The following is a 25,182-nucleotide window of genomic DNA, read 5'->3' as shown; positions in this document are numbered from 1 at the left end:
TTGCAGTTGCATTCAACTAGGACTCCAGTCCATGGTCAGGAAGATTAACTTTTCAGCAGCTGAGGTGCCAGGTCGGGGGGGGGGGGTGTTTGTCGTCTAGGGGAGAGAGAGATTGGCTGGTTCCACATGAACCTGGTGGAGTTTAAGGAGTTCTGCTTGGCCTTCAAAGCCTTCCTGCTGCCCATCACGGTGAGGTTGGTGCAGGTTCTTATGTAGAACACTACCACAATGTGGTACTGCAATGGGAAGAGTGGGTGGGTGGGGTGCTGGAGTTTGTGTCAGGAGACTCTGGAGCTAGCTGGAACAACAGAACATCTTCCTGGTCGCCACCCTCCCAGCATAGTCCTAGAATGGCAAGCGGACGAAATGAGCAGGCATCTTCAAACATTGAGGGCAGCCCTAGCTAAATCTCTTCTCCACCGTGGAGACACATAGTATTACTAATTTTATATGCTGGAGTTTCCTTCAAGGTGCTCGTTAACAGACTTGTTCGTGCTGGCTGGAATGGAACAAGGGACTCCTGTATGCCTTTCCAGCGATACCTCTCCTGCCTCTGTTTTTGAAGAAAATGAGAAATGACCGCGCTCAAGTCATCTTGATTGCCCTGAACTAGGCCAGGCGAGTGGTTCCCAGAGCTTCTTAACCTGAGCATCTGCCCTTTGTTTTAGGCTTCCGGTTCAAGAGGACATCTCATCTCCTCAGCAAAGCAGGCTGCTGCATCTGAATCTCTACATCTTGCACCTCCATGAGTGGAGATTGAATGGTGGCAGCTGACTGTGTTTAAATTACAAGGTGGTGGATGTCATATTTGATGCCACAAAGTGGGCACTGGGAAAAATGCGTTTCCTTTTGTGGTGTTCGAGACATTGAACCCTTACAAGCTGAACATTTTGGTGCTTGTTTTTTTTTTTCATTCTCTCCTTAGTCCAGCGAGGTTTTGCCAGTGGGTACAGTGAAAGATTACCAATTGCTGCTTCTGGCCTTTTTGTGTTTACCGAACTACTCGGGTTTAAGTCAACAGTTGCGATACGTTTAATATAAGGTTTCTCACAACCATTTGTATGCCAAAGTGGGACTGTAACCTGGTCTTAACATACCTTCTATGCACACACTTCGAGCCTATATACAGCTGCTCCTATGTACCAATGCCCCACACAGTACCAAGTTTAAATATTTTATTTCTTCCTCCAGCAAGGGCCTCCACAAATGACTTCTCTGAGGAAGAGATCCTGCACTTTATTCGGGGCACATATGTTCAGCAGTGTGATCATGCGATTGCCTAACTTAAATCAAGTGCCTGCCATTTGCCTAGCATTACAGAGTGTTTTTCAGTGTCTTTCTTCTCAATGTCTGCATGGGCACTCTATGAGCCCCCCTGTGTCCCCACAGCAGTTCTTCCAATGATGCTGAGGTGTGAGGCCTGCACTTCCTCCCCATTGGCGCTCTTTGCCTTCCTCTGCCACTTTGTGAAGACATCCAGACACTCAAGCCTCTAGGCCTTCATGTCCTTCACATGGGCCTGGTCGATGCCATTTGTGATTGCACGACTCAGATGGACACATATATGTAGACTTTGTATGTCAATATCATTTTGATATTGACCGATCTTGTCAATTCATCTCCGCCCTCCTACTGGTGTTGCAATAATATTTGTGGGTGTCGGGTGGTCAAGGTCATTGTAGCCAGGTCTCAAGCATTAAATCTGATGATCACTAATAAGATCCTCACACAGTATTTAGGTTCGTACCAATTCACGTAGGCTGCTCATAGTCTAGAATACCTGGGCACTAAGGTGACAAACCCGCACATTGACAGCAACTTCGTCCCCCTTTTCTGTGAGAGGTCCATAGAGATCGTCAAACAGGCTACCGCTGTCTTCTGTCTTGGCTCGGTCATATAGAGACAAACAATTTGACTTTCCTACCGAGGATTCTTCGTCCGCTATAGACTACCGACCTCCCAGGACCGATGTTCACACTCCCTGCTCTACAAAATTCAGTGGGGGAATTCATGTGGGTTGACTGCTCACCTAGTAATGCCAGACAAAAACTTCATGGACTCCCAATGCGGTCTGAGATCTGGTTATGTTTGGGTTCCAGACATAACCAGATCTTACCAGGATGCTCAGCCTCGCTGTATGGATTTTGGGAGACAGTAGTCTGATAAACACTGTTGCTTTATAGATCAGGGCATAACTGGCACACAGATCCAAAACATACCCTGGCCTTGTGGAAACACAAGGCATGAGAGTCTTTAATCTTCTCCAGTCAATAGGGCAACAACTGTTCATGTGGGAAAAGGTTACTCTGAAGAAGGACTGATCCTTTCCCTCACCCCAATAATCAATAATGTTCAGTTTCCCCCTGCATAAGAAACTCAAACATTCGAGGCTTAGTCACATGTCTGTTGCATTTGCATAGGGAAGCCTTAAGTGAAGAAGGGATTAAGCTTTGTTGACTTAAAAAATGAATTTGGGTGGCAGTACGATGAAAGGTTCCATTTTTGACAGGTACGGCAATAGGTGCTGGAACCAGAGACGACCAACAGCCCCCAGAATCCTTTGTTTGGGAAGTGGCTCCTTTTAAAAGGACCATGACAGGTGATTAATATCAGATATAGAAAGCCCTCCAGGAGCCCCAATGTGAGAGCACCAAGACAAGAATGTTGGAGTGGGGATGAAACTTTACAAACCAGCATTTGCAATGCAATCTGTCTTGCAATTGTGGAAGTTAGAGCTATTGGCATTGTAAATTACAATGTTTTTTACCTTTTTTATTTTTTTTATTTTTTACAGAAGTTGGGAGAGAGTGAGGCAGAGCATAGGTGTCTGATGGGTTGTGAGTGTGTGTATATGTGAGTGAAAGTGACTGAGAGAATGAGTGACAGGGAAGGAAGTGAAACAGAGAGGAGAATGAGTGAGTCTGAGTAAGAAAAAATAAAGTGGGACTAAGGGACAGTGAGAGGGTGAGTGAGTGAAATCATGTATGGGAGTGTGAATTAGTGAGATTGGCAAGAATAAATGTGTCATCAGGAAGCTAGACATGGGGGTAAAGCATTGTCAGTCGTGGGACCTACACTGTGGAACAGTCTACCACAAACTTTAAGACTATGTCCCGAACACTTGCAATTCAGGAAACAGCTTAAAACTTTGTTGTTTAAAAGTGACATCTAAGCCGGCTCTCCCTGTCTACTAATGATCAGCTGAAACCCGATCCAAAGCGCAGAGATACTCCATTGGAGTCGATTCTAGCGCTATATAAACCCGCAAATAAATTTGTTTTTGGTAACTGTCTTTTAAAAGCGCAGCCTTGACATCTTAGCTGGTAGCTCTCTTCCAATACATTTTAAGGACAATAAATGTGTGTTATCAGAAAGCTTTAAGTGATTCCGTTAATTAAATCCAATACTGGCACCCTGACATCCGTTACATTTGTAGATTGGCCAGCTGCGCACATTTACATTTCTTTCAGGCAAGCAGGCACCCTGGCAAGAAGGCTTGTTTAGCTGACTGCCCTTCCTTCTTTGCACAAAAGACTCACTTCAGGTGAAGCATTTCATCTGTCTGAATGAACCGTTCCGGGACGGTTGCCTTTTTCCAAAAAGTAGAGAACTGTTTTTCTAAAATTAAAAAAGAATGGGCACATCGTACCCCTCAGAAATCCCACCCCACACCTACCCCCTCGATCACTGGGAGGTACAAAGTAGCAGTAAGGGTTTGGTGCATACACCAAACCATACCACTTCTACACATCATTTTAAACAGTGTAAGCTGCCACTAGATACTGAAGCTATGGCCAACACTTAGCACGCCCCGACAGAAAACTTACCCAGAGAAAGACTACAAAAATCTCTACTATTTGAACACGAATAGAACGTTTTCTTTGGGACACCTATTGAACCTCATAAGAAACAATGATTTATGATTAACCTGCGCCCTGAGGAAGCCCCAGGCTGAAAAGCCATTTTTGGGTGGTGAAACACGTGTTGGCAGCTGTGTAAACAAATCTCTTACCTATTGTTTGTACTTGACTTTGAGTGACTCAGAAGAGGAAAAAGTCTTGATTTCAAAATAAACTGGATTCAATAAAAGGATTCAAAAAGATTATAAATATTTCTACTTGCTCTGGCACAGTTGTGTAATTATCACTCAGCCATGCCCAGAAGGTAGGGGCAGCTTTCCGACCCCAGAACATGGCCCCCCTACGTTTGGCTGTAAGTAATAACCCGGCAGTGAGAAGTGTCGGAGACGTACCATGACACCCCTACCAAGTGGGTGTAGGGGGATAAGTGCCCAGTGATTGCGTGTATGGTTGTGTATACTTACTCCCAGAACAATGTCTCTCTCTGTCATTGCCATGCTAGATGGGTATAGGAAGCTTGAGAAGAATCGCAGTGGAGACAGTGAGGGTCAGTGACCAGCCCTATTGTGAAGAGCTGGAGTGGAGTGCGATTAAGACAATGGAGAAATCTAAAGTGTATTATGCATAGTTTATGGTTTGAGGAGAGTGATTCCACCTATCCCGCTGTAAAACGCCCACTGGTTATCTGTTAATGGAGGGTCTATGTCCTCGTTCCATGCCTTCCGCGCAGTTGGGATGGTGGTCGGTACAGTAGATTGTATACTGTTGTATTGACGAGTTATCACTTTGCGCAGAGATGGGGAAGCACGGATGAGTTCTAGTGCTGAAATGGTTGGGGGGCATGGAAAAACTTAATGATTGTGCGTTAAACAGCCCTGAGGTGATAAGGAAGATTGGCCAGGAAGGTAGGAGTCAAGGATGTTGTGGCCTCGAATGGAGGGGTAAATTGGTCCTCATGATAGAGGTCTGAAAATAGCTTGAGCTGACGCCCATGCGCCCGCAACGCTGCACCCCTGTCTTGGAGCGGTGGAACCTTGGGATTTTTAGCGAGGGGAATGGCTGGAGCATATACACACATCTGCTATGCTTGCCTTCACAAACTCTCCCATTCACAGCGTACACATGTCTATTTCCTCCCTCTGTGTTTTGTAAGGTATATAAAGCGCCCTAGTTAAGGGTCACAGTGATGCACATTCTGTCTCTATGGTTGTGTGGGGCTGGAATGGAGTTGGGTGGAGCCAGTAGTGGAGGAATTGAGCTCGGACGCACAGAGCATATGGCGTCATGTCAGGTGTTCCTAAGCCGCCTAGTGTGAGCGGTAAAGTGAAGAGATGCTATGAGACCCTCAGCAGCTTATTCGCCCAGATCAGTGTTACCAGGTTTGATTTAATGCGCTCAAGGACCTGGGCTACAAGTGGGAGGGGTATATTAAGGAACAAATATAGGAATTTGGGGAGGCCGATCATCTACGCTATTGCAGTGCATCCTGCAAAGGTCAATGGCAGTTTAGACCAGACAGGAATTCTGTCTTCCAGCCAGTCAATGGCCCAACCGTAGTTCGCATGCCACAGTTCTTCAGGGTCTCGGCTAAGCTATACACCCAAGAACCGAATTGGCTCAGTCAACCATTTGAGAGGGTATTCTGTGTGGAATAGCCGCGTTCCGTCCGTGAGAGAAAATAGAATAGAATTGGACCAATTTATCTGGATACCTGAATATCCACCAAAACGCACCACCACTTAGCGAGTCACGGGGCAAGGTTCTCTTGCGGGTTACTCGTGTCAAGTACGTTATGTCAGCGAGGTCATGTAAGTCCCTCCCGGCGCGCTGACGACAGTTTCCTTCATTTCCGCGTGCAACGCGGATCCGGAGTAAGCAGTCCCTCTGGCCTGTTTTCAGGCCTCTTTTGACACTTCGTATCTGGAACAGTGTGCGATGCCTTCGGGCTTTAAAACCTGTACCTCTTGTTTGCGGCAAATGTCCGCGACAGACCCACATCTTATCTGTATGTGGTGTTTGGGCGAACACCATGACTCGACAGATTGCGACGCCTGCCAACGCCTCATGCCGAAGTCCTGTTTGGGAGCACCGGATGAAGCCCCTTTTTTGCTCGACTGTCCTGGTCGGAGTCCTCTTGTCGTCCGGCCTCCTCGTTGCCGGCAGGCCCCTCTGGTTTACAGTTGCGGCGTCACTCGCCCTCTGGGGCCCGGAGATGTTGTTCACCCCTTCTGGGTAAGTCGCGGCGCATGTGCCCGAGCTCCACGTCCTCACTTCCGACTGTTGTCGGGGGCACTGGTTCCTGGAGCCCTCCGGACGTGCGCCCCCGGGAATCGCCTATCCGGGCGCGGGGGCGACTTGGACCCAAATGGAGGCCTATGCCGCGGCTCTGCAGACCTCCCTTGGGGCCGCTCCTGTCCCTAGGGCGTCCTCAGGGCCTCCGCTACTTGCAGGGTCCCCAATCGAGTCGCCGGTGGGTTCACCCCAGCGCTAATTACGCCCTTGCCCCCCAGGGACGAAGGAGATATGGTGTTGTGAGGGTACGGCCCGGCTGGGTCGCCTGTTACGACCCTTAGCACCCCTGCTGCGCCGCATTGTCCTGTGGGGCTCCCTGTGGCATCGTAGGTGGCTGCTGGTGCTCAAAGCCTTGCTTCGGGCACACCTCGGCCCTCTGGACAGGCGGTCGCCTGCCCGGAGCCAAGGTCGGCGCTATTCCGGCGCCGAATACTTGTGTCGTCCGGGTGCGGCCCGGCGGGGTCCCCCTCTATGACCCATAGCACCCCTGCCGCGCCGCTTCCCGTGGGGCTCCCTGTGGCGTCCCAGGTGGATGCTGGTGCTCAAAGCATTGCTTCGAGCACACCTCGGCCTGCTGGACAGGCAGCTGCCTGCCCGGAACCGAGGTCGGCGCCGGACTCGCCTCCCCGACTCCGCTTCTTACTCCGGAGTCGGAGCCTGTTGTGGTTGAGGCTGAGTCGGTGCCGGAGGCTTGCCTCCCCGGCTCCGACGCCATCCCCTTCTTCGGAAGCAGGGCTTGTTGTGGTGGACGTGGAATCGGCGCCGGATGGAGCTGGCTTGGCGCCAGATGGAGCCGACTCAGCGCCAGACGAGGCAGAGTCGGTGCCGACTGGAGTCCTTTTGGCACTGTGTCGGCACCGGGTTGTAGACTCTTCTCCGGAAGCTTCTGGAGAGAGTTTGGCGTCGTCTTCACATTCGGCTACGCTAGACCTATCCTTGCCTGTGTCCCCCTTAAAATTTGTGAACCCGGCAGGATCCCTGCCTCCTCAGAAGCCCCATCAGGACCCCCATTCGTCAATAGGGCTGCCTTCCTTTGGGCATTGGTCGCACCCTCAGTGTATTGGTAGACTTGGTTTACAGTCCTCGCCTACAGATGAGTTGCTGTCCTCTCCTTGGAGGGTACCAAGGCCGTTGTGGCGTTTCTTAGAGTAGTCTCCTTAGCCACTCATGTTCTAAACATGCAGCCCCCTTCAGTCCCCTTGCCTGTGGACCCTCTGCTTGGTGTCCTTCACCATGGGTCGGGAATGTGGAACTGCTTCTGCCCTTTGAAGCTTCTCTTTATGATGCCCTTTTGGGCACCTGGGCTCGGCCGGCTTCTGGTGATCCGGTAGCTCGTTCTGTCTTGCACCTCCACTGACCTACTCCACATGATCCAGTTTGCTTATTTGTTCACTCAGACGTGCAAGGGTTTGTTTTGCAAACTGCCTTCCCTTCCTCAGTTAATGCTTCCTCCCTCCAGGTAGTCCAGATGGCTTGAGTCGTGGGGTTGTAACGTCTTCTCCTCCCCTAGTGCTGCCCTTCGTTCACTACATACACTTTGTGTCTTGGCTCGGGCTCCCTCTGCATTGTGGGACTCTGTAGAGCCTCTTTTTTCGGACACCTCTGAAGGCGCTCGTGTTGACTTCCTTCATCTTCTACGTGATGGCCGTGACCTTGCTGAATTCCGATCCGCTCGGCCTTGGATACTGCTGATTCCTTGGGCCGAGCTATGGCTGGTTCGGTTGCCTAGAGGCGCCATGCTTGGTTGCAGGATAGCGTCTTCCCGGAGAATATCCGGGAGCGACTTGTTGATCTACCTTTTGATGGGGTTTTATTGTTTGATGCCCATGCCGAATCGGCTGTTCGGCGTCTCTTTATGGGCTTTGGTCCTCCGCCTTAAGCCTATATTTCCCAGGTTTGCTTTTCGCATGTTCTACGGTGGTTACCCTTTTATTTAGCATCCTTACAGTGGCAGTGTCCCACTGGTTCTTATGTCTAGCCTCTGCCGTTGGTTTGCCCTAAGAAGTGTTCCCCGTTGTTTGGGGTGTCCATACTCCAAGTGGGGTATTTGTATGCTATTATATAGCGCTGCTTTGTTATGTGGCCCTAGAGATCCTTCAAGCTCTATGCGTCCCCTGGTGCTCTTATCTTGCCGTTGTACGGTGTTCAATGTTGTGACTTGGCGCAACCTTCTATGCGTCATTCTCCTCCTTAGAAGATTTTCATGGTGTTTTCCACGCTTAAAATGTGGATACAGCCTACCATTAATGCTCTAGATGTGCTCCTATACCACCCATGTTGCATGGTCGTGGCTCGTTTACCCTTCTTTGCTATACATATATAGGTGTATATGCAGGTTACCATGGGTACTCTTTTTCCTACATCTCCATCTCTCTTCGCTGCTGCGAGGTCTAGTCCTATATCTCCACGGGTCAGGGACCTTTTCTGAGCTGCACTCGGGACTGCCCTTTATCTACGCTGCAGGGTGTCTTTCAATACACTTGGGTGCACTTTGTTGCTTTTCCTGCATCTTCATCATAGGGTCTCTTTTGCGTCCCACTACCTGGGGTGGTTCCCTGGCTTTACACTGCTCCCTTCTTGGTGTGCAGGAACTGAATGATCTCTCTCTTTCTGGACGAGGGTTAATGTTTGCTTGCTGTCGGAGGATGTGGTCTTCTAATCTGAGATTCTTTCCTACATTTATGCGTCTATTGGTACTCTGGTGCCATTGCTGCCACTTCCTCCACATGTGCCCCATCCATTAGGTATCACCCTATGCTATGTCGGCTGTTCCTGCGGAACAGCTCTTCTGCTGTCAGTCGTTCAAGGGTCTGCACCCTACCACTGTATTTCGTGAGTTGGTTCTCACCTTAATCTTCAAGCGGTCTGGTTGGGCAGTCCTATGCCCTTTTTAGCTACGCCACCTTGTTGTCTCTGTGGCTGTCTGCTCTGTGTAAGTTTCAGTGGTAGCCCACATCAGCGTGCTTCAGATTGTTCCTGCTCGCCCCTGTCCCTCCTTTGATGCTGGGGTGTGCACTTCCGGTTCCCGGCCCTCCTTCCATGGGCTAGCCTGGTAGGCTCTGGTATGGTTACATCGCTTCATGTTTTTCCCCATCCTTTGGTTGGTGTTCACATAGTGCGCCATTAAGCTGAGAGTGGTCCTTCTTCCTCCTTTGTTCTTCTCTCGCTCTCTCCCCCCCCCCCCCCATAGAGCTGGCACCTTTTTACACATCTCATACTTGTACAGGTGTAGTGTAGCACCATTATGGCATTTTTATTGGGACGCCTTGCCTCCCTTTATCTTTTGCTCTTCCGAGGTAATTGGTTTGCTGTCTGGTTGTCCTGCCACAGCCTTCCCCACTGTCCGTCACTCTGTTGCCGGCTCCGTGCTTGAGCACTTTCCGTTCTGTCGCAGACCCACCACCCTCTGGGGTATGGCTATGGTATCTATTCTAAGTTAAGGAATCTGCGGCTATATGGCTCTATCAGATGTATGAGTTACTTACCTTCGGTAACGATGTATCTGGTAGAGACGTCTAGCTGCAGATTCCTTAACGCCCACCCATCCTCCCCGCTCTGCGAGAACCTTGCCAGGAGGGCTTCTCCTCTTGCCTACTTTCAGTTGCCATTGGTTTTCTTTCAAGGGTGCTCACATAGTTGCGCCCCTTTCAGAATTACCATATGCGTCTGACTCCCTCCAAGGGGCTTCTTCCTGTAGATGGTGCCTTTTCATTCCCTGTCATCAGGAGATTCTTCTTCTTCATCTCCTGCTGTCTTCCCTCCCGCCCTCCTTCTCCATTCACTAGAGGCTCTTGTCTCCTATATAGTCATAGTCTTTGACGATTTCTTCAGCTCTGTTTCACACTTAAATTGTTGTAAGGGAAGATACCTTTTTGAAGTACATTGCTGTTCTTTCTGAAAGGAAGATACCTTCTCACAGAACATTGCTGTTCTTTCTGTGCTCCGTACTTGTTGGACGGCACAGTTCTACATGGCAAAAGCAGTCACATTTCCACATGGTAATAGCAGTCAATCTTTTTGCCTGTTGAAATATTCTTCCCTTGTTGCTCACACTTTGGGAAGGTTCTACGCTTCGCTATGCATATATATGTACACCGTGTCTGATGCTGTCTTTTATGATGGTGTTTTGCACCATCCACCTTATTTTGCGGATTTTTCATCCTTCGCATACTGTTCCCATACTTTCAGTTTTTGTTGGTGTCTCCACGTTGTGCCGCGGAAAAGTTTCTCCGAAGAAAACTGACGTCAGCTCGTCGGGAGGGACTTATATGACCTAGCTGATGTCACGTATGTGGACGACGTCCGGGCGGGGTCCTGTGGCGCTGGCGCGCATAGGTGCTGCTGCAAAGAATTTTCCGGATCCAGTCTGACGCCTGGGGATATTCTAAGTTAAGGAATCTGCGGCTAGACAACGTCTCTACCAGATACATTGTTACCGAAGGTAAGTAACTCGTACTGCAGGTATTGCACATTGGAATGAAGTGGCTTTTTAAGTAAAATGCAGTTAATTGCTTTTCAGATTACTTTTACTAACACAGGGCTGGATCCTAGATTCAGCCCTGGGACATTTCCTGAAAACAGGTGAGCAAATGCATTTTAGTTAGAGGTGCCATTTTTAGAGAATATTATGGCATTTCAAAAGTTGACCGAAACTTTTTCACATTGAATCGCCAATGTTATCCTATGGGAGGAAATTCACTTAGCAGGTAAGTTATGTTAATGATACTTTTTCTTACTCTGTGCTGGATACCTAAATTCAGCACTGGGAGATTTCCTGAAAACAGTTGAGAAAATGTGTTTTGGGAATTCGGCTGATTTTTAAGGAATATTCTAAGTTTTCAAAAGTCGACACTTTTTGGGAGAAAAAGTGTCAATGTTATTCTATGAGGAAAATGAGGTTATCTGTTTCCAGGTAGGTAATCGGTCTTTGGAGTTAGGGTCCTGGGGTTAGACTCGGGGTCTCCCAGGGTCAGTGATGCAATGTGGTTGCACTCTCAGCGGCACTCGGGCGGCCGGGTGCAGAGTGTTGAGGCCCAATGTTATCCTATGGAGGCTAGGGGGACTCCGGTTGGTGGCTGCTGGCAAGCGGGCCATGAGGTTGTGGGAGCAAAGCTCCTAGGGTTAAGCTCAGGGCAAGTTAGGAACCAAGTTAGCACAAACGGGGCACCCTTAGCGGCACTAGGGTGGCCTGGTGCTGTTTTGAGGTCGGGTGCCCTGTTGATTTCAATGGAGATTCTCTGAGACAAAGAAACATAGTAGGCTCGGGGACAAGGATCTTCCAGGAGTGACCACCACTTCGAGGGGTAAGTTGGGATGTTGAGGGTTGGTTAGGCACCGCTGGGTTGGGCACAAAAGGCCGTCTGGTGCAGGGGTGCCTTGGAACATCGGATTTTCTTACCCGCTCTGGTCGCGGTAGGGGGGGGGGTCCTCTGGATTGAGGCTGTAGGCGTCGTCTGGAGGCTTGAGGCCGGTCAGGGGACACCGGATCTCAGGTCAGGATCGCCAGGAGGACCTCCTCGTGGTATTTTTCCGCTCGGGTCTGGTTCGGCGGGTGCAGAGTGGGCTGGATTTGCGGTTCCTGGCTGGCACCAGAAGCTGCAGTTCAAACACATCCGTTGTTCACGGGAGAAACAGCTTGGCAAGTGAAGGCATGCAGGTCCTCCGAGGTTTTTGAGGTTGCTGTCCGCTGGACACGCCGGTGTTTTGTAGGGGCCTGTTCGAGGGGAGACAGGCCTGTAGGGCTGGGGCCAAGTCAGAGGGCGTCGTCCTCTTGTTAGCTCTGCATGGCTTCTCGTCCTTCTCTTCTTTTTCTTGTGGTTGCTGGATCTGAGGAAGGAAGGTTCAGGGTGCCCCTAAATACTAAATTTAGGGGCGTTACAGGTAGGTAAAGGGCAGGGACCAATGGTTCCCCTCCCTGGGGTTGGTACACCCCATATTCTGCCACTCTCCAGTGGTAGGGGGGGCAGGAGCCAGTCCCTTGTTGGCTGGGTCCCCCCATCCTCAAGATGGTGGGGACTTGAGGTTGTGCTTCACCTCGCCTCCCCCACCTTAGGGGTGGAGTTGGCACTTGTTTTTCCCACCGTGGAAAAAGTGGGGGGTAGAACCAGTGGGGACCAGTTGCTGAAAGCAGCAAATGGTCTGGAGAGGCTCACAAAGGTGGCATGCCTTTGAAGCTTCTCCTTCGTGAACCCTGTACCTCCTGGGGGAGGAGGCTTGGCACCTCGCCCCAGGATGTGCATTGTTTCAGGCCCCCCGAGAGCAGCAGGCTCTTGACCCAGGGGTCCAGTAACATGTCTGGTGGTGGCAGCCTGCGCAGCCACTCAGTCAGGTCACTGGTAGTTGGTCGTGTTTCAGGGGGCATCTCTAAGATGCCCTCTGTGGTGCATTTTACATTAAATCCCACACTGGCATCAGTGTGGGTTTAATGTGCTGAGACGTTTGATACCAAACTTCCCAGTCTTCTGTGTACCCATTATGGTGCTGTGGAGTTCGTAATGACAACCTCCTAGCACCATATACTCTTAATGGCAGCACTGCACTTACAGGGCCCAGGAATGGACCTGGGTACTGCAGGGGTACAGGGCTCATGCACCTGTACCCTCCCCACTGGCATAGGGCACCCAGCTAGAGGGGTGACTGATGTATGCCAGGGCAGTGGTTTGTGGGCAGGGCACACAGGGATGTGTGCCATGTCAACTCTTTGCTTTGTTCTGCACCAAGACACGCAGTCTGCAAAGGCAGTGTGCGAGTGTCGGGCGACAGGGCCTCTAAGGATGGCACAATAAATGCTGCAACCCTTAGGGGCCTTCTCTGGTTACAGGTACCTGTGGTACCATTTACCAGGGGCTGACCTGTGACCAGAGATGCTAATTGGGTTTAGGCTTCAATGCAGTTTTAGGGAAGGAACACAGGCCCTGGGCACTTGATTGGCAGGAGCCCAGGGCACTTTCTCACAGGGGTCTATAGAAATCACAATGGTTATCCGGTTTAAGGAGCGTTATGACCACCTCTGCCAGGCAGAGCGGCAGAAACTCTCTCTAAGGAGTCCATGAATATAGCCAAAAGATGCAGAGCTAGCAGGGAGGCAAACTCCTTGTAAGAGGCAGTAGTCATGCCATTCAGCCCGTGTGCCTTGTCCCCCGGTATGCTCATAATGACCTGTACCATTTCCTCAGTGATAATGAGCAAATCTAAATAAGTGCGGTGAGCCCGATCGAGCCATCGCAGCTGTAAAGTGTCAAAGTATCCTAGGACTGGGGTGGCTGTGTATAGTTTGGAATAAAAGGAAGACATTACAGCTAACAATTCCGGAGGAGAGGAGACGGACTCCTTTTCCAATTGTTCCACCACAAATGCAGAAGCGTAGGGTCTGCATACCGTCCCCACAAATGTCTTACCCGTGTGGTCCCTCTCCCTGAAACACCAAGCCTGTGTGTTGCGGTGTAAGTAATGTGTTTCCTGAACAGCTTCGTCTTGGTCCTCCGACCGTGTTTCCCGAAAAAGGGTCAGTATTGTGACATCCTGGGATTGAAAATATTCCATCTCCTGGGTGCGGATATCCTCCTTGAGTCGGCCACGAATAGCCTTTAGGACTCCTGATCGCTTTGGAATGCATGCCCTAGGAATGACCACTTTCAAGGACTCCCACAGCGTGAATGGCAACTATACTGACCCGACGTTGTTGGCAAAAATGTCTACTATGTCCCTGTGGATCTCTTCACGAAACAGTGCATCGCAGAGTGTATCTGGCGGCAGCCACCAGGCAAATGCACGGGGCACCACCTAGGAAATCTCCATTTCAAGCTGGACAGGGGCATGGTCCGAGAGTCTATAAAGGAGATGGAACACTCTGGTGGTCCATGTCTGGACACCCCTAGAAGTTAGCTAGTAGTTTATTCTGGACAAAGCATTAAGGTGCACTGATATGCATGTGCCCTCCAGGATGTTTGTGTGTGTTTTCAGACGTTCTGTAGGCAATTGTCTTGGATGATAGTGCTGAGTGTCAGTGCAGCTTTAGGGTGCGGGCACCTGGATTTACCAGATGGTCCAACCGGTAGTCTAGATCTACATTGAAGTCTCCACCCCAGATTGCAGCTCGGGGGCCCTGGCTCGAGATCAGTCTCCAGATCCCAAAGCAAAACTCTGGATCATCCGTACTATGGCCTTATATGGCAGCTAGGATTACTGATTGCTTCTGTAGTAAGCCAGCTAATATGACATAGCACCCTTCTCCGTCAATTAGGTGCAACGGGTGCCACAGGACCTCCCTGCGCAGCATTATGGGTGCACCTCTATTGTAGTTAGAGTAGAATGAATTATGCGAATCCCCACACCATCGGGTGCGCTTCCCCAAGGTTGTCGAACTTATTAAATGGGTCTTCTGCAGACAGCAGATGTCTACTTTGTGTCTAGTGAGATGTGTGAGGACTAAGGATGCCTTTCTGTGGTCTTTAAGGCCGCAAATGTTTCACGTTATGCATGTATTGGTAGTAATGGTACCTCAGGGTTGTAAATGAGACGCTGAGCTGGCCCTTGTAATATATCATCTAAAGTGCAAATGGGAGAGGGATGATCAACGTACTGTGGATATAGAGTATCCAGTCGTACAACCCTGTCAAGAATGGCTTGGTGGCCGAATGGAAAGAAACACAAGGCGTGACCAAGTGTAAGTGAATTATGAATGTTTCCTACACAAACAGCATAGCAGAAACAGTTCTGAGGGTACATGCATGCAGGGCAGCCTGCCAGACAATAAGCACGCCTAAATCAATCACAGTGACAAACAGCAAGCAAACTAAGGGGACCTAGACTCGAGCTGGATTAGAGCGGCATGTCATCAGTTATTTTCACTCAGCGAGTTCTCTTCGAATGTGCATGGCAAGTCCCTGGATGAGCGCCCTCACTTAGTGGCGTGCTTGGCAAACTTCAGGGCAGATTTTGCATTTGTTAAAAAGTGCGGTTTACCCTCCAGGGTGAGTCACATTTTGGCAAGGTATAACAGTGCATAAGGAATTCCTGCTTTTTGGAGAAGCAGGCGGGTATTCTCGGCAGATGGCCTGCACAGACAGCGTGAAATCCGGATAGAAGGAAAGGCTGTTCCCTGATAATGGATAGAACCACTCTAGCATGTAATCCACAGGACCACATCATAAGCCTGTAGTTTAAGTCTTACGACTATGGGGCAAGCCGGCGTGCACAGATGGGGCTGCAGGCCAGCGAGCGGTGAGCACACTCGACGAAGACTATGGCCAGGCCCTCCCCAAATAGTTCACAATCATGGTCTCCACAAAGTCCTCCATTTTGGAGTTTGCGTTGGACTCTGGTACACCCGTGATCCGTAGATTGTTGCGCCAAGAGCACTCTTCAAGGTCTTTGTTTTGGGCCTTTATAAGTTCAGGGACCTTGTCCATCTGCAATAGATGTTCTTTAGAGTCTGCCTGTGCGTTGTCTGCATCTGAGATGTGATTTTTAAGGTGATCCAGTCTTTCTTTGTTTGTTGATGCGTTGTTTGAAATGGTTCAAGTGACTAGTGAGGATGTTTAGTTTTGAATCTGTGGCCTTAAGACTTGTCTTCATGTCCACTAGGAGCTCCTGGAGGTGAATGTCTTGTTGACCGTCCTGCCCAGAACGATCTGGGGAGACCTCAAACCACGTTCCCTGATCCCCCTGGAGGGTGAGGCGCCTGCCCTTGAATGAGAGTTTTCCTTATTTAACATTGTACTTTCTCATGGCCAGGGTATGTGGCAGTAGCAGCAGATGTGCAGCAGAAGGGAGCACCTGCGGCTGAAGCACAAAATGGACAGGACATTCTGGATGGTCAGGGAGCAAAGGACTGGGAACTTTAGAATGTAGTAGATTCCTATGTCTCTTCAGAGCCCCACCATGACCTGGATTGATCTCATGACCGGGGACAAGAGCCCGCGGTGGCGCGCCCCCCCCCCCCCCTCTCCTCTAGGTGCAGTTTGTGTGAGGATATACGGAGGGAGGATTTGAAAGCTCCGAGCTAGCCACTGTCCAGGCTCAGTCGGCTGATGCCCAGCTGGCCTTAGGGCAACAGCTGCTATCACTTAGCAGACCTGCAATGCACGCGGGCGGCAGGGGTGACGAGCAGCAACACAATTCAGCTACGTGCAAGTGAAGAATTTCTGTGGCCAGCAATATCCCAGCGCGCCGCACACAAGGCCAGACGCCCTGCTGCCAGTGTGGTGAGAGGGGCCAAATTGGAGGACCTGGCAGTGGACCAGGCGGTGCCACAACAGGAAAGCCAGCAATGGTTTGCACAGCCTCACTCTCAGTCAGCAAGATGCCATGGGATACACCATCCTTGGCCCAGGTTTCAGGCGTGTGTAACCTATCGCCAGAGATGGCCCTGCGCCTGCTACCGCCAGATGCAGTCCATCCTCCACGCAGGCAGCCCCTGCTTTGGCTGCCAGTCCGGAGACAATGAAAATGCCAATGTGCCTCTTCCCAGCTAACACCCGCGGCCTTGCAGGCGGGTCCCGGGCCATGTAGTGTGGCGTATAGACTCCGCCCCCAGCGTCAGGCAGCCGGCGCAACAAAGAGGGCTTTCCCGAGGGCATGGCCCATTGAGGAAAGGCAAGTTACGGTCACGCTCAGCCCCTGGCACACCCGACGGGGGCACTGTCTCCACCCCAGGCGCGACCATGGCACAGGGCTCCATTGCATGGCGCAGGCTTTACAGCCATAGCTGCAGCGCTCCGCTCAGCACTGCGGCCCGCAGAGATCAGCAAAAGTAACCAAATTGCTCCAGCGGGGCCTCAAAGGCTGTGGTCTCTGCTGTGATCATTCTGGTGGGTAGGCAGTCCATGGCAGGATTTTGGTTTATGCCGACATAGCCTCTCTAGAGAGCGGCCATCTTGCAGCCCGGCTAAGCTCCGCCTGGCTCAAAAAGCCATTAAACTTACTTTCAAATGATCATTTACTGTCAAATAGAGATGGGCAAGACCATTGACCTAATTCATGGGGTGCAAGGATGAAATGTTAATACCTTACTCTAAGGTAGCTATCTTTCTGTGGAGGTTTCTGTCTGAAGAACCTCATTTGGTTTCTCATCGAAGGAAGATGCGTCTACAAGACAGCTTGTATCACCCACAAAGCCCTTCACACAAATAACCCCAACTATCCAGATACCAAACGTTCGAAAGCAGACTCTGAGAAGCTCCAACTCACTTCTTCTGATACCTCCCACACTGAAAGGGAAATCCTCCCAGGCATGTTTATTCTATGGAAAGGCACCTAGGATCTACAACTCACTCCCTGGAGAGCTCTGCTGCAAACCCGCCTTATCCTACTTCATACTTGACCTTAAATACCTACTGCTCAAGAAACACTTCTACACGCACACAAACCGAGCTGTATTCCCAAAGCTCACACCCAAACAGACTAGATCCCTTGCGGTGGTTGATTGTTTCAGCTGTCTACTATGTACTTTACAACATTAACTTATGCTGTTCTGATGTCCGCAAATTGTAACTACCTTGACTGCCTAACAATTTTCTTTGTCTGTATATATGTATGTACTTCAATCAAACAATCTCGCTTTATATGTAAAGCTCTTTGATACCTTCAGGTCTAGCTAGTACTATATAAAACCTAAAATAAATCATTCCCACTCCACACCGTTTTTTTGCTATTGAGCTGGCTTTTCTTTAATCTCTAGATAAACAAAAGCCTACTGACCAGGCCTTTAGTACACATACTCTGCCACTATGAAAAATCCTGTTTTCCAACTTCCAGATTAATGGTGTAATCATGAAGGAAACCTTTCCCACTCACTTCCAAAAATATAACCTTTGCTTTAGACAATGCATATTTTATTAAGGAAGGTTGCAAACATGCTTTATATCTAAAACCTAGATTAAACCTTTTATGATTGCTTAAAGAGTCCAGAATGAAATCAATGGAATGGTCACGTTCTGATTACTTATAACGCTTTTTTTATTGTATGAATTAGCTTTTCTACTGCGTTTACAAGAGACGCATCTGCCTGTGAGTAGCCAGTGTAAGAAACCCCTTTTGAGCATGGGGACATGCCTCAGACTCAAGAGCCAGCATCGACAGGTGGGCTTTTTCGGATGGTGCTTTGGAGGGGCGGTGGGAGTTTTTTCATTCTTGGTAAATAACTGGGTTGGCTGATTATAGGGTTGGGGGAAGGAGGAGACGTTATGCCATGAAACATGGAGAGGTTTGCACTGTGGATGATCTATAGGAGAGATGGAATTCTGGTTCTCTTCTAGGGTATGCTCATCGATAGTCAGAACTGATTTGTCCTGCCCACATGCAAGACATTTAATTGCTTATGACTTTGACAAGGATTTCCCTGGAAGAGGATTACCGGTCAGAAACTTTTCCTTCTCTATACATACACGACCCAAGGTGGAACTGAAGAGAATTCCTTTGTTTAAAATTCAGAAGCACATTTCTAAAGTTTTGTACCGTGTGAAGAACATTGAAAGAAATGTCCTAGGGCAGTCTCTCCCAATTTGTGAGACAGGACCCACTGGTGGGTCGTGAGCTGATATTTTAGTGGGTAGCAAATGCAGTGGTCTATGTTAGTACTATTTAAAATGATTAGGACATTTTGTGAACAAGTGCACAAGCGTTTAACTATGCCATTCAGCCAGGTTTTTTTTGTTTGGTTTGTTTTTTTAAACTAAACCCTTTTTACTTCCCAGGCCCATTTCAGCAGAGAATGTGTTCTCTAAACGTTATCATAAACAACTATACCACTAGTGTGTGACTTATACACACAAATTGATACATTTAGATGTCCTAACAGCCAGAGCTGCTGACTTTGAATCTGGGGAATCAGGAAGTCCCAGTGTTGGCTCAACAACCTTTGATTCTGGTCTCACCTGTGCTTTAAATAAAATGAATCCAACCTGGTGCTCTTGTAAAGTCCTGCAATGCGCTAGGGCTGTGTTTTTACTATATGAACTTGCAACATGTGTATATAAATATAGACCTTCATTACTGGGCCTCATTTTAACACAAACATTACAGAAATTGGCCTTACCCCACTCTGCTACAGAAGATTGGGTTTCTCAAATATGCTAAAATCACAGGTATCAACACCAAGATTTTTTGGAAGCCTTGTGACTTTGGTGAGCGGGTGCCACAGGCTATGAAACCACTCTGAAAAGTGTTCCAGCTCATCACTGCATGGAAGATCACCACCTGCTATTTTTATGGGCAGATCAAGATCTTTGCCATAGTCCGATATTGAAGGGTGTATTAAGGTCCTGACGTTCAAGCACAATTGCTGTTATTACATAAAAAAAATTGCCACTGCCTCATGCATTAAAGCGAGGTGGGTCACAAAATAATGTTGTTCTAAGAATTTAACCATGGTTCTAAAATGTTTGGGAAGATGATGTGCCTGAAAGGCTGTCAATGGGTACGCACATTAAAAAAGCCATGTACAGGATTTATTAGACCCAACTCCTGTCACTATCCGATATAGCCCGACGTGAATAAACATGGAATTGCTAAGATCTAACGGGCGCCTTGAAACATAACTAGAACCTTAAGCCAGCGATTGACAACTGAAAATGCCAAGCAAAACCAAACAAATGGCAAGGGCCTTCTGCTCATGCATCCCTTCATTTAATGTCCCGCACAGATTTATAACTGAATCTCACCAGCTGCTATTCAATATACTCCATCACTAAACAATATATTAGTCTACTCAAACCTTGTCGACCACCGTACAGTATGATTTCCATCTAAACAACCAATGGAATATCAATGGACAACTTCAAAGTAGTCAGTGAGAATTCCAGAGAAATTGCGCTACACAGTTAAATCATTGAAACCCACTTGATAAAAAGAACACTTTCTTAAATAGATTCACTAATCCAGTGTACAGATTACTCCAGCAGTACGCACGATGGCATATTTGAAACTAGAACAGAAATGCTTGCCTATGTGTTGTTTCCCTCTGCTCTGTATTAAGTGCTGGGCAATAAATCTCTTGGCACCCATCCCTTAACACAAATAAAAATGCCCTGTATTTGACTACCTCATGTCCTTGTCACTGACCTAGACTGAAAGCAAGCACACAGTAGTGGTTAGTGCAAGCATTCTGATTGACTGCACAAGTTCCAACATTCCGTATAGGGTGCTAATAAAAATTAAATCACTTTGAGAGAAGACCAAAAGCTCCTCGGGTGGTAGGTGGATAAAATATGAAAGACTAATACCAAATATTTCCTTGCAGGGAAACTGAAACCATGGAATGATGGCAATGAAAACTCGAGATCTGTGACTAAAACAGTGAACCGCGGCCCCAGCTCTCTTAAAAAGGATTATAAACAGCCACGCCTTCAAACCAGGTGAGTAGAGAGCTTTCCTTACTGTGAAATAACTTGAATGTAAACAGACCTTTGTGAAAGTCTATTCTACCATTCTTAGCAAATAAACTCGAGAATTTTCAGAGGACATAACTGAAATAGGTGTTGATTACACACTAGATGTATGTGTTGTTGCATTGTTTGTTAAAGGTGTTAACCGAGCTTTTTGAAATGCAAGCACACCACCTTGGTGCACGTTTCCTTGCACTGCCACCAAGTTGCCTTAAACCTGCTCAGCTATGTGAGCTGAAGGTGCAGTCTCTGCTCATAAAACACTTGACTATTGCAGTTTGAGCATTTGCAATAATGGATTTAAGCTCCAGTTCATGTGAAACTGAGTTAGGGTCAACAGACTCGTAAACAGTACCTTTTTCGTTGTGGCAACCGTTGCGGTTGCGAAGTTCGGTGGTGTGCTGTGCGGTGTCCTCAGGTCGTGGTGCAGGCAGCGGCTCGGTGACGGTCGTCCAACAATGTCAGTGAGACCAGGGCTGCGGTGCTGACAGATCGCGGTGCCGGCGACCGAGCCAGTTGAAGCACAGCGAAGGCGTCGTTGAGACCAGCGCGGCAAGGTGAAGCGAGGCAGTGTGGAATGCGGTTCCCACAGGTCCAGTGCAAGCAGCGGCTCTGTGGCGTTGGTCGTCGTGGTCAGTGAGACCAGGGTTGTGGTGCGAGATGTAGCAGTGCCCTCTGTAGTGCCTTCAGGACATGGAGCCAGCGACGTAGTCGGCTGCTTTTTCTCCTCTGTTGCAACTGAAACCCACGGTTCCAGAGGTGAGTGAAGTATTTGCTGTCCCTGAGACTTAGTAAACAGGAGGAAAGTTCAGTGCAGTCCTTTCAGTGCCAAAGCAGAAGCAGCAACTGCAGGCCAACCCAACAAAGCGACAACACAGCTGCTGGCAGTTCTTCCAGCTCTTCTTCTAGGCAGGTCCCTTGATTCCAGTTCTGTGGTCTGGCCCCCAATATGTATACTCAAAATTCCTTTGTTCTCTTGTGGCAGAGTGGCAGTGCTCAGTAAAAAACAGTTTTGCCCTCTCTGGCCCTGATCCCGGCAGGAGGTGGAGACCGCATTGTCCAAGGCTGACCAGGCTCTTTCAGGTGCAAGGAAATTTCCTCCCACTACTCTAAATTCAGCCCAGGTCTATTCAGCCCATCCCTGACTTATCCACGAAAGGCAGGACAAACCTCGAACCCCTCCCCCGCCCCCATGCCAGTAGCTGTCTGAAGAGAATGCACATCCCCAGCACCTGTCACTTCAAAGCCAGACAGTCAATCCACAAACCCAGCAGAGGCACACAGGAAGCAAGAAAACACCTACTTTCTAAAAGTGCTATTTTGAAACACAGAACATAAAAAACATCTTTAATAAAAGGTGCATTTTTACATTCTGAGTCCAGGCATACTAAACTCCATTTTCCAATCTTTTCCCAATGGGAAGTTCTGCTTATAAGATGTTTTATGTAAACTCCCATTCTATCCCATGGGAAAGGATAACCTTTCCATAGTGAAAAACAAAATACACTGTGATTCACTACCAGGACATCTCACACACACCACTACATGTCTCACCTTTAACTTACACACCACCCTACCCACAGGAGTACCTAGGGCCTACCCTAATGGTGACTTGTATGTAGGAAAAGGGAAGATTAGGGCCTGGAAAGTGGGTGCACTTGCAAGGTCGACATGGCAGTTCCAAACTGCAGGCAGACACTGCAATGGCAGGTCTGAGAACCCTTTTTAGGGCTGATTGTGTGGGTGGCACAATCCAGTGCGGCAGGCCCACTAGCAGCATTTGATTTACAGGCCTGGCACCCTCCGTGCACTTTACTAGGGACTCACTAGTAAATCGAATATGCTAATCATGGAAACACCAATCCATAACACAATTTTCAACAGAAGCACTGAACAGCAGTGAGAAAGTGCGCAGAGACATTAAACCAGCAAAAACAGAGTCAAAACCGGGAGCTCAGAAAACAAAAACACTGGGGAAACACGCCAAAAGATGCCAGGTCCAACACCCGGTGTGGGTTTTTTTTTTCTTTCCCAGACCACAGATTTCTCACCTTAAGACTAGCCTGAGTGCCACACAGGATCCGGAGATTTTTGTAACTGTGGTCCTGCGCGCTGGTAGGTTACATTGTGCTGCTCTGCAGTTGCTCTGTACCACTCCGATAGTGACGGAGTGGAGCCACATATAAAAGTACCACTCATACGCACTGACATTCCGGTTTCTTTCTTTTCACCTCCTTTGACCTGGATCCAGAGTTCTGCTCCCAACTTTGTCAGTCTTCCGACTTCAAAAATAATTCTTATGCAGTGTGCAAAGAAACAACATCCCCACTGATAACGACAAGATGTAAGCTATGCGTTAGCTGCAGGAAGCGGATATTGGTCAGGAATCTGCACAAGAGGTGTTTGCGCTGCTTGTGGTCCTGCCACAACTAGTTGTGAAACAAATGTGCCCTTATTCACCTCGAGGCATTTTAGGAGCTAAAGGTGAATCTGTACAACGCTAGACATAAGAAAAGATTGTGGTCGAAGTAGAAAATCTTCTCCGAGTCACAGGCCAGTCGTAGTATCGAGGCCGCTTTCCTAAAAAGTACACTTCATGGTTGAAGTCCTACAGAAGCTCAATGTCTAGACATAAGTATAAGAAAGCTAAGTTAGACTCCCTCCACCCCATCTCACTGATCGAAGTCTAGTGAGAAGGTGTGAGTGCCAGCCGATAAAAATCACTTGCCTCAGGTCTCACCCAATCTGACCTGGTCCTGGAGCACCTCGATTTTCCAGGGCCATCTTCGACGCCCACAGCTGACAGCACCCTTAAAAGAGACCATGCTGCAGATCTTCTGTGCAATTCCGGCTCACTCTGATGTGCCTTTGGGCCCCACAGATCCACAGTGTTCTCCTGTCGGACTTCAACCAGTCTGTCTACCCCGATGCAGTTGCCCCCATGGCAGCTGCTACTGGGCCTGCTTCGTCTCTGGTCCTGACCTTTACACCAGTTCCTTTTGTACCAACTCCAACACTGACTGCGAGCTCATGATCCGATCTCCATGCAAGTCTCTTACCCAGAACCGACTTCCGTCCACACCAGGCCTAAGTTGCACTGTTAAGTCACAAAGGCGCAACAAGCTGTTATGCAACTGACTCTCATCCACACCTCTGCCACAGCACCTATACTATCAAAGCATTGAGGCTTTCTTTGATTCTGACCTGGTGTAAGGCACCTGATGACACGGATAAACAACTTACTTCTGCCTATACTGACATTGCCTTCTATTTAGGCCCTCCAGAAAGCCAGTGGGCTAGACGTATATCCTGAAATGGAGCTCGAATTGCCAATCTGGGCAACCAACAGACAAAAGTGCTCATGTGCAGTGGTGACTTGTATGGTAACTGAAGCTCTGGAATTGCAACTGGTTATCTACTGAGACAAACAAAAATGTGGTGACTGGCATTCTTCAGCATCTTCTCCTAAGCCATTGTTGCCTTTCAGTGAAGCCCTTACTGATGCACTTATGCAGGGGTGTGTGCCATGTCGACTCTTCACTTTGTTCTGCACCAAAACACGTAGCCTGCAAAGGCAGTGTGTGTGTAAAAGTAAGGGCCTCTAAGGATGGCACTATAAGTGCTGCAGCCCTTAGGGTTTCTGTTGCAGTAACCCCATTACTTTTTGCCAGACTACTGATGCACTTTGACTTGATGTGCATTGGGTCCCTGGCAATCAGGTTCCCAGGGCCTATGTTCTTTCCCCAAAACTAACCTGATTGGCATCTCTGGTTACATGTCAGCCCCTGGTAAATGGTACCACAGGTACCCAGGGCACTGCGACCAGAGAAGGCCCCTAAGGGCTGCAGCACTTATTGTGCCACCCTTAGAGGTCCTGTACCATTACACTAACAAACTGCCTTTTCAGGCTGCGTGTTCTGGTGCAGAACAAAGTGAACAGTCGACATGGCACACATCTCTGTCTGCCATGCCTACAGCCCACTGCCTGTAGCATAGGTCAGCCACCCCTCTAGCTTGGTGCACTATACCACGGGTGAGGGTGCAGGTGCATGAGCCCTATACCCCTACATTGTCCTAAGTCCATTCTTAGACCTTGTAAGTGCAGTGCTGCCATTAAGAGTATATGGTACTGGGAGTTTGTCATTACAAACTCCACAGCACCATAATTGCTACACTGAAAACTGAGAAGTTTGGTATCAAACTTGACAGCACAATAAACCCACACTGATGCCTGTGTGGGATTTAATGAAAAATGCACACAGAGGGTATCTTAGAGATGCCTCCTGAAAACTAACCTACCACTAGTGTCCAGGCTAAGTGGCTGCTTTTAGCTGCCACCACCAGACATGTTTCTAGACCCCTCGGTCGAGAGCCTGCTGCTCTTGGGGGGCCTGAAACAATGCACATCCTGGGACGAGGTGCCAAGCCTCCTCCCCCAGGATGGCAGGGTTGACAAAGGGGAAGCTTCAAAGGCCTGCCGCATTTGTGAGCTTCCCGAGGCCACTTGCTGCTCTCAGCAACTGGTCCCCACTGATTCTGACCCCCACTTTGGACGGGAGAACCGGCGTGAAAAACAAGTGAGGAAGAGAGGTGTGCCCATCTCTGCCAATTCCAACCCTCAGGTGGGGGTCGCGGTGAAGCATAAC

General features: G+C 48.8%; 1 protein-coding gene across 2 annotated transcripts in view; it reads left to right on the top strand.

The window, feature by feature from the left end:
* Window positions 1–25,182, top strand: part of NUSAP1 (nucleolar and spindle associated protein 1) — a 406,214-nt gene that overhangs the window by 338,149 nt on the left and 42,883 nt on the right. For both annotated transcript variants that reach the window (XM_085627119.1, XM_085627118.1), the window contains one exon: window positions 20,392–20,506. In XM_085627119.1, the coding sequence (XP_085483245.1) occupies window positions 20,392–20,506 (115 nt within the window). The remainder of the gene's footprint in view (window positions 1–20,391; window positions 20,507–25,182) is intronic.

Source organism: Triturus cristatus, chromosome 9, assembly GCF_964204655.1.
Source record: "Triturus cristatus chromosome 9, aTriCri1.1, whole genome shotgun sequence".
Lineage (NCBI taxonomy): Eukaryota > Metazoa > Chordata > Amphibia > Caudata > Salamandridae > Triturus > Triturus cristatus.
The sequence above is the reverse complement of the archived record's forward strand: the minus strand, read 5'-3'. Positions and strand labels throughout refer to the sequence as shown.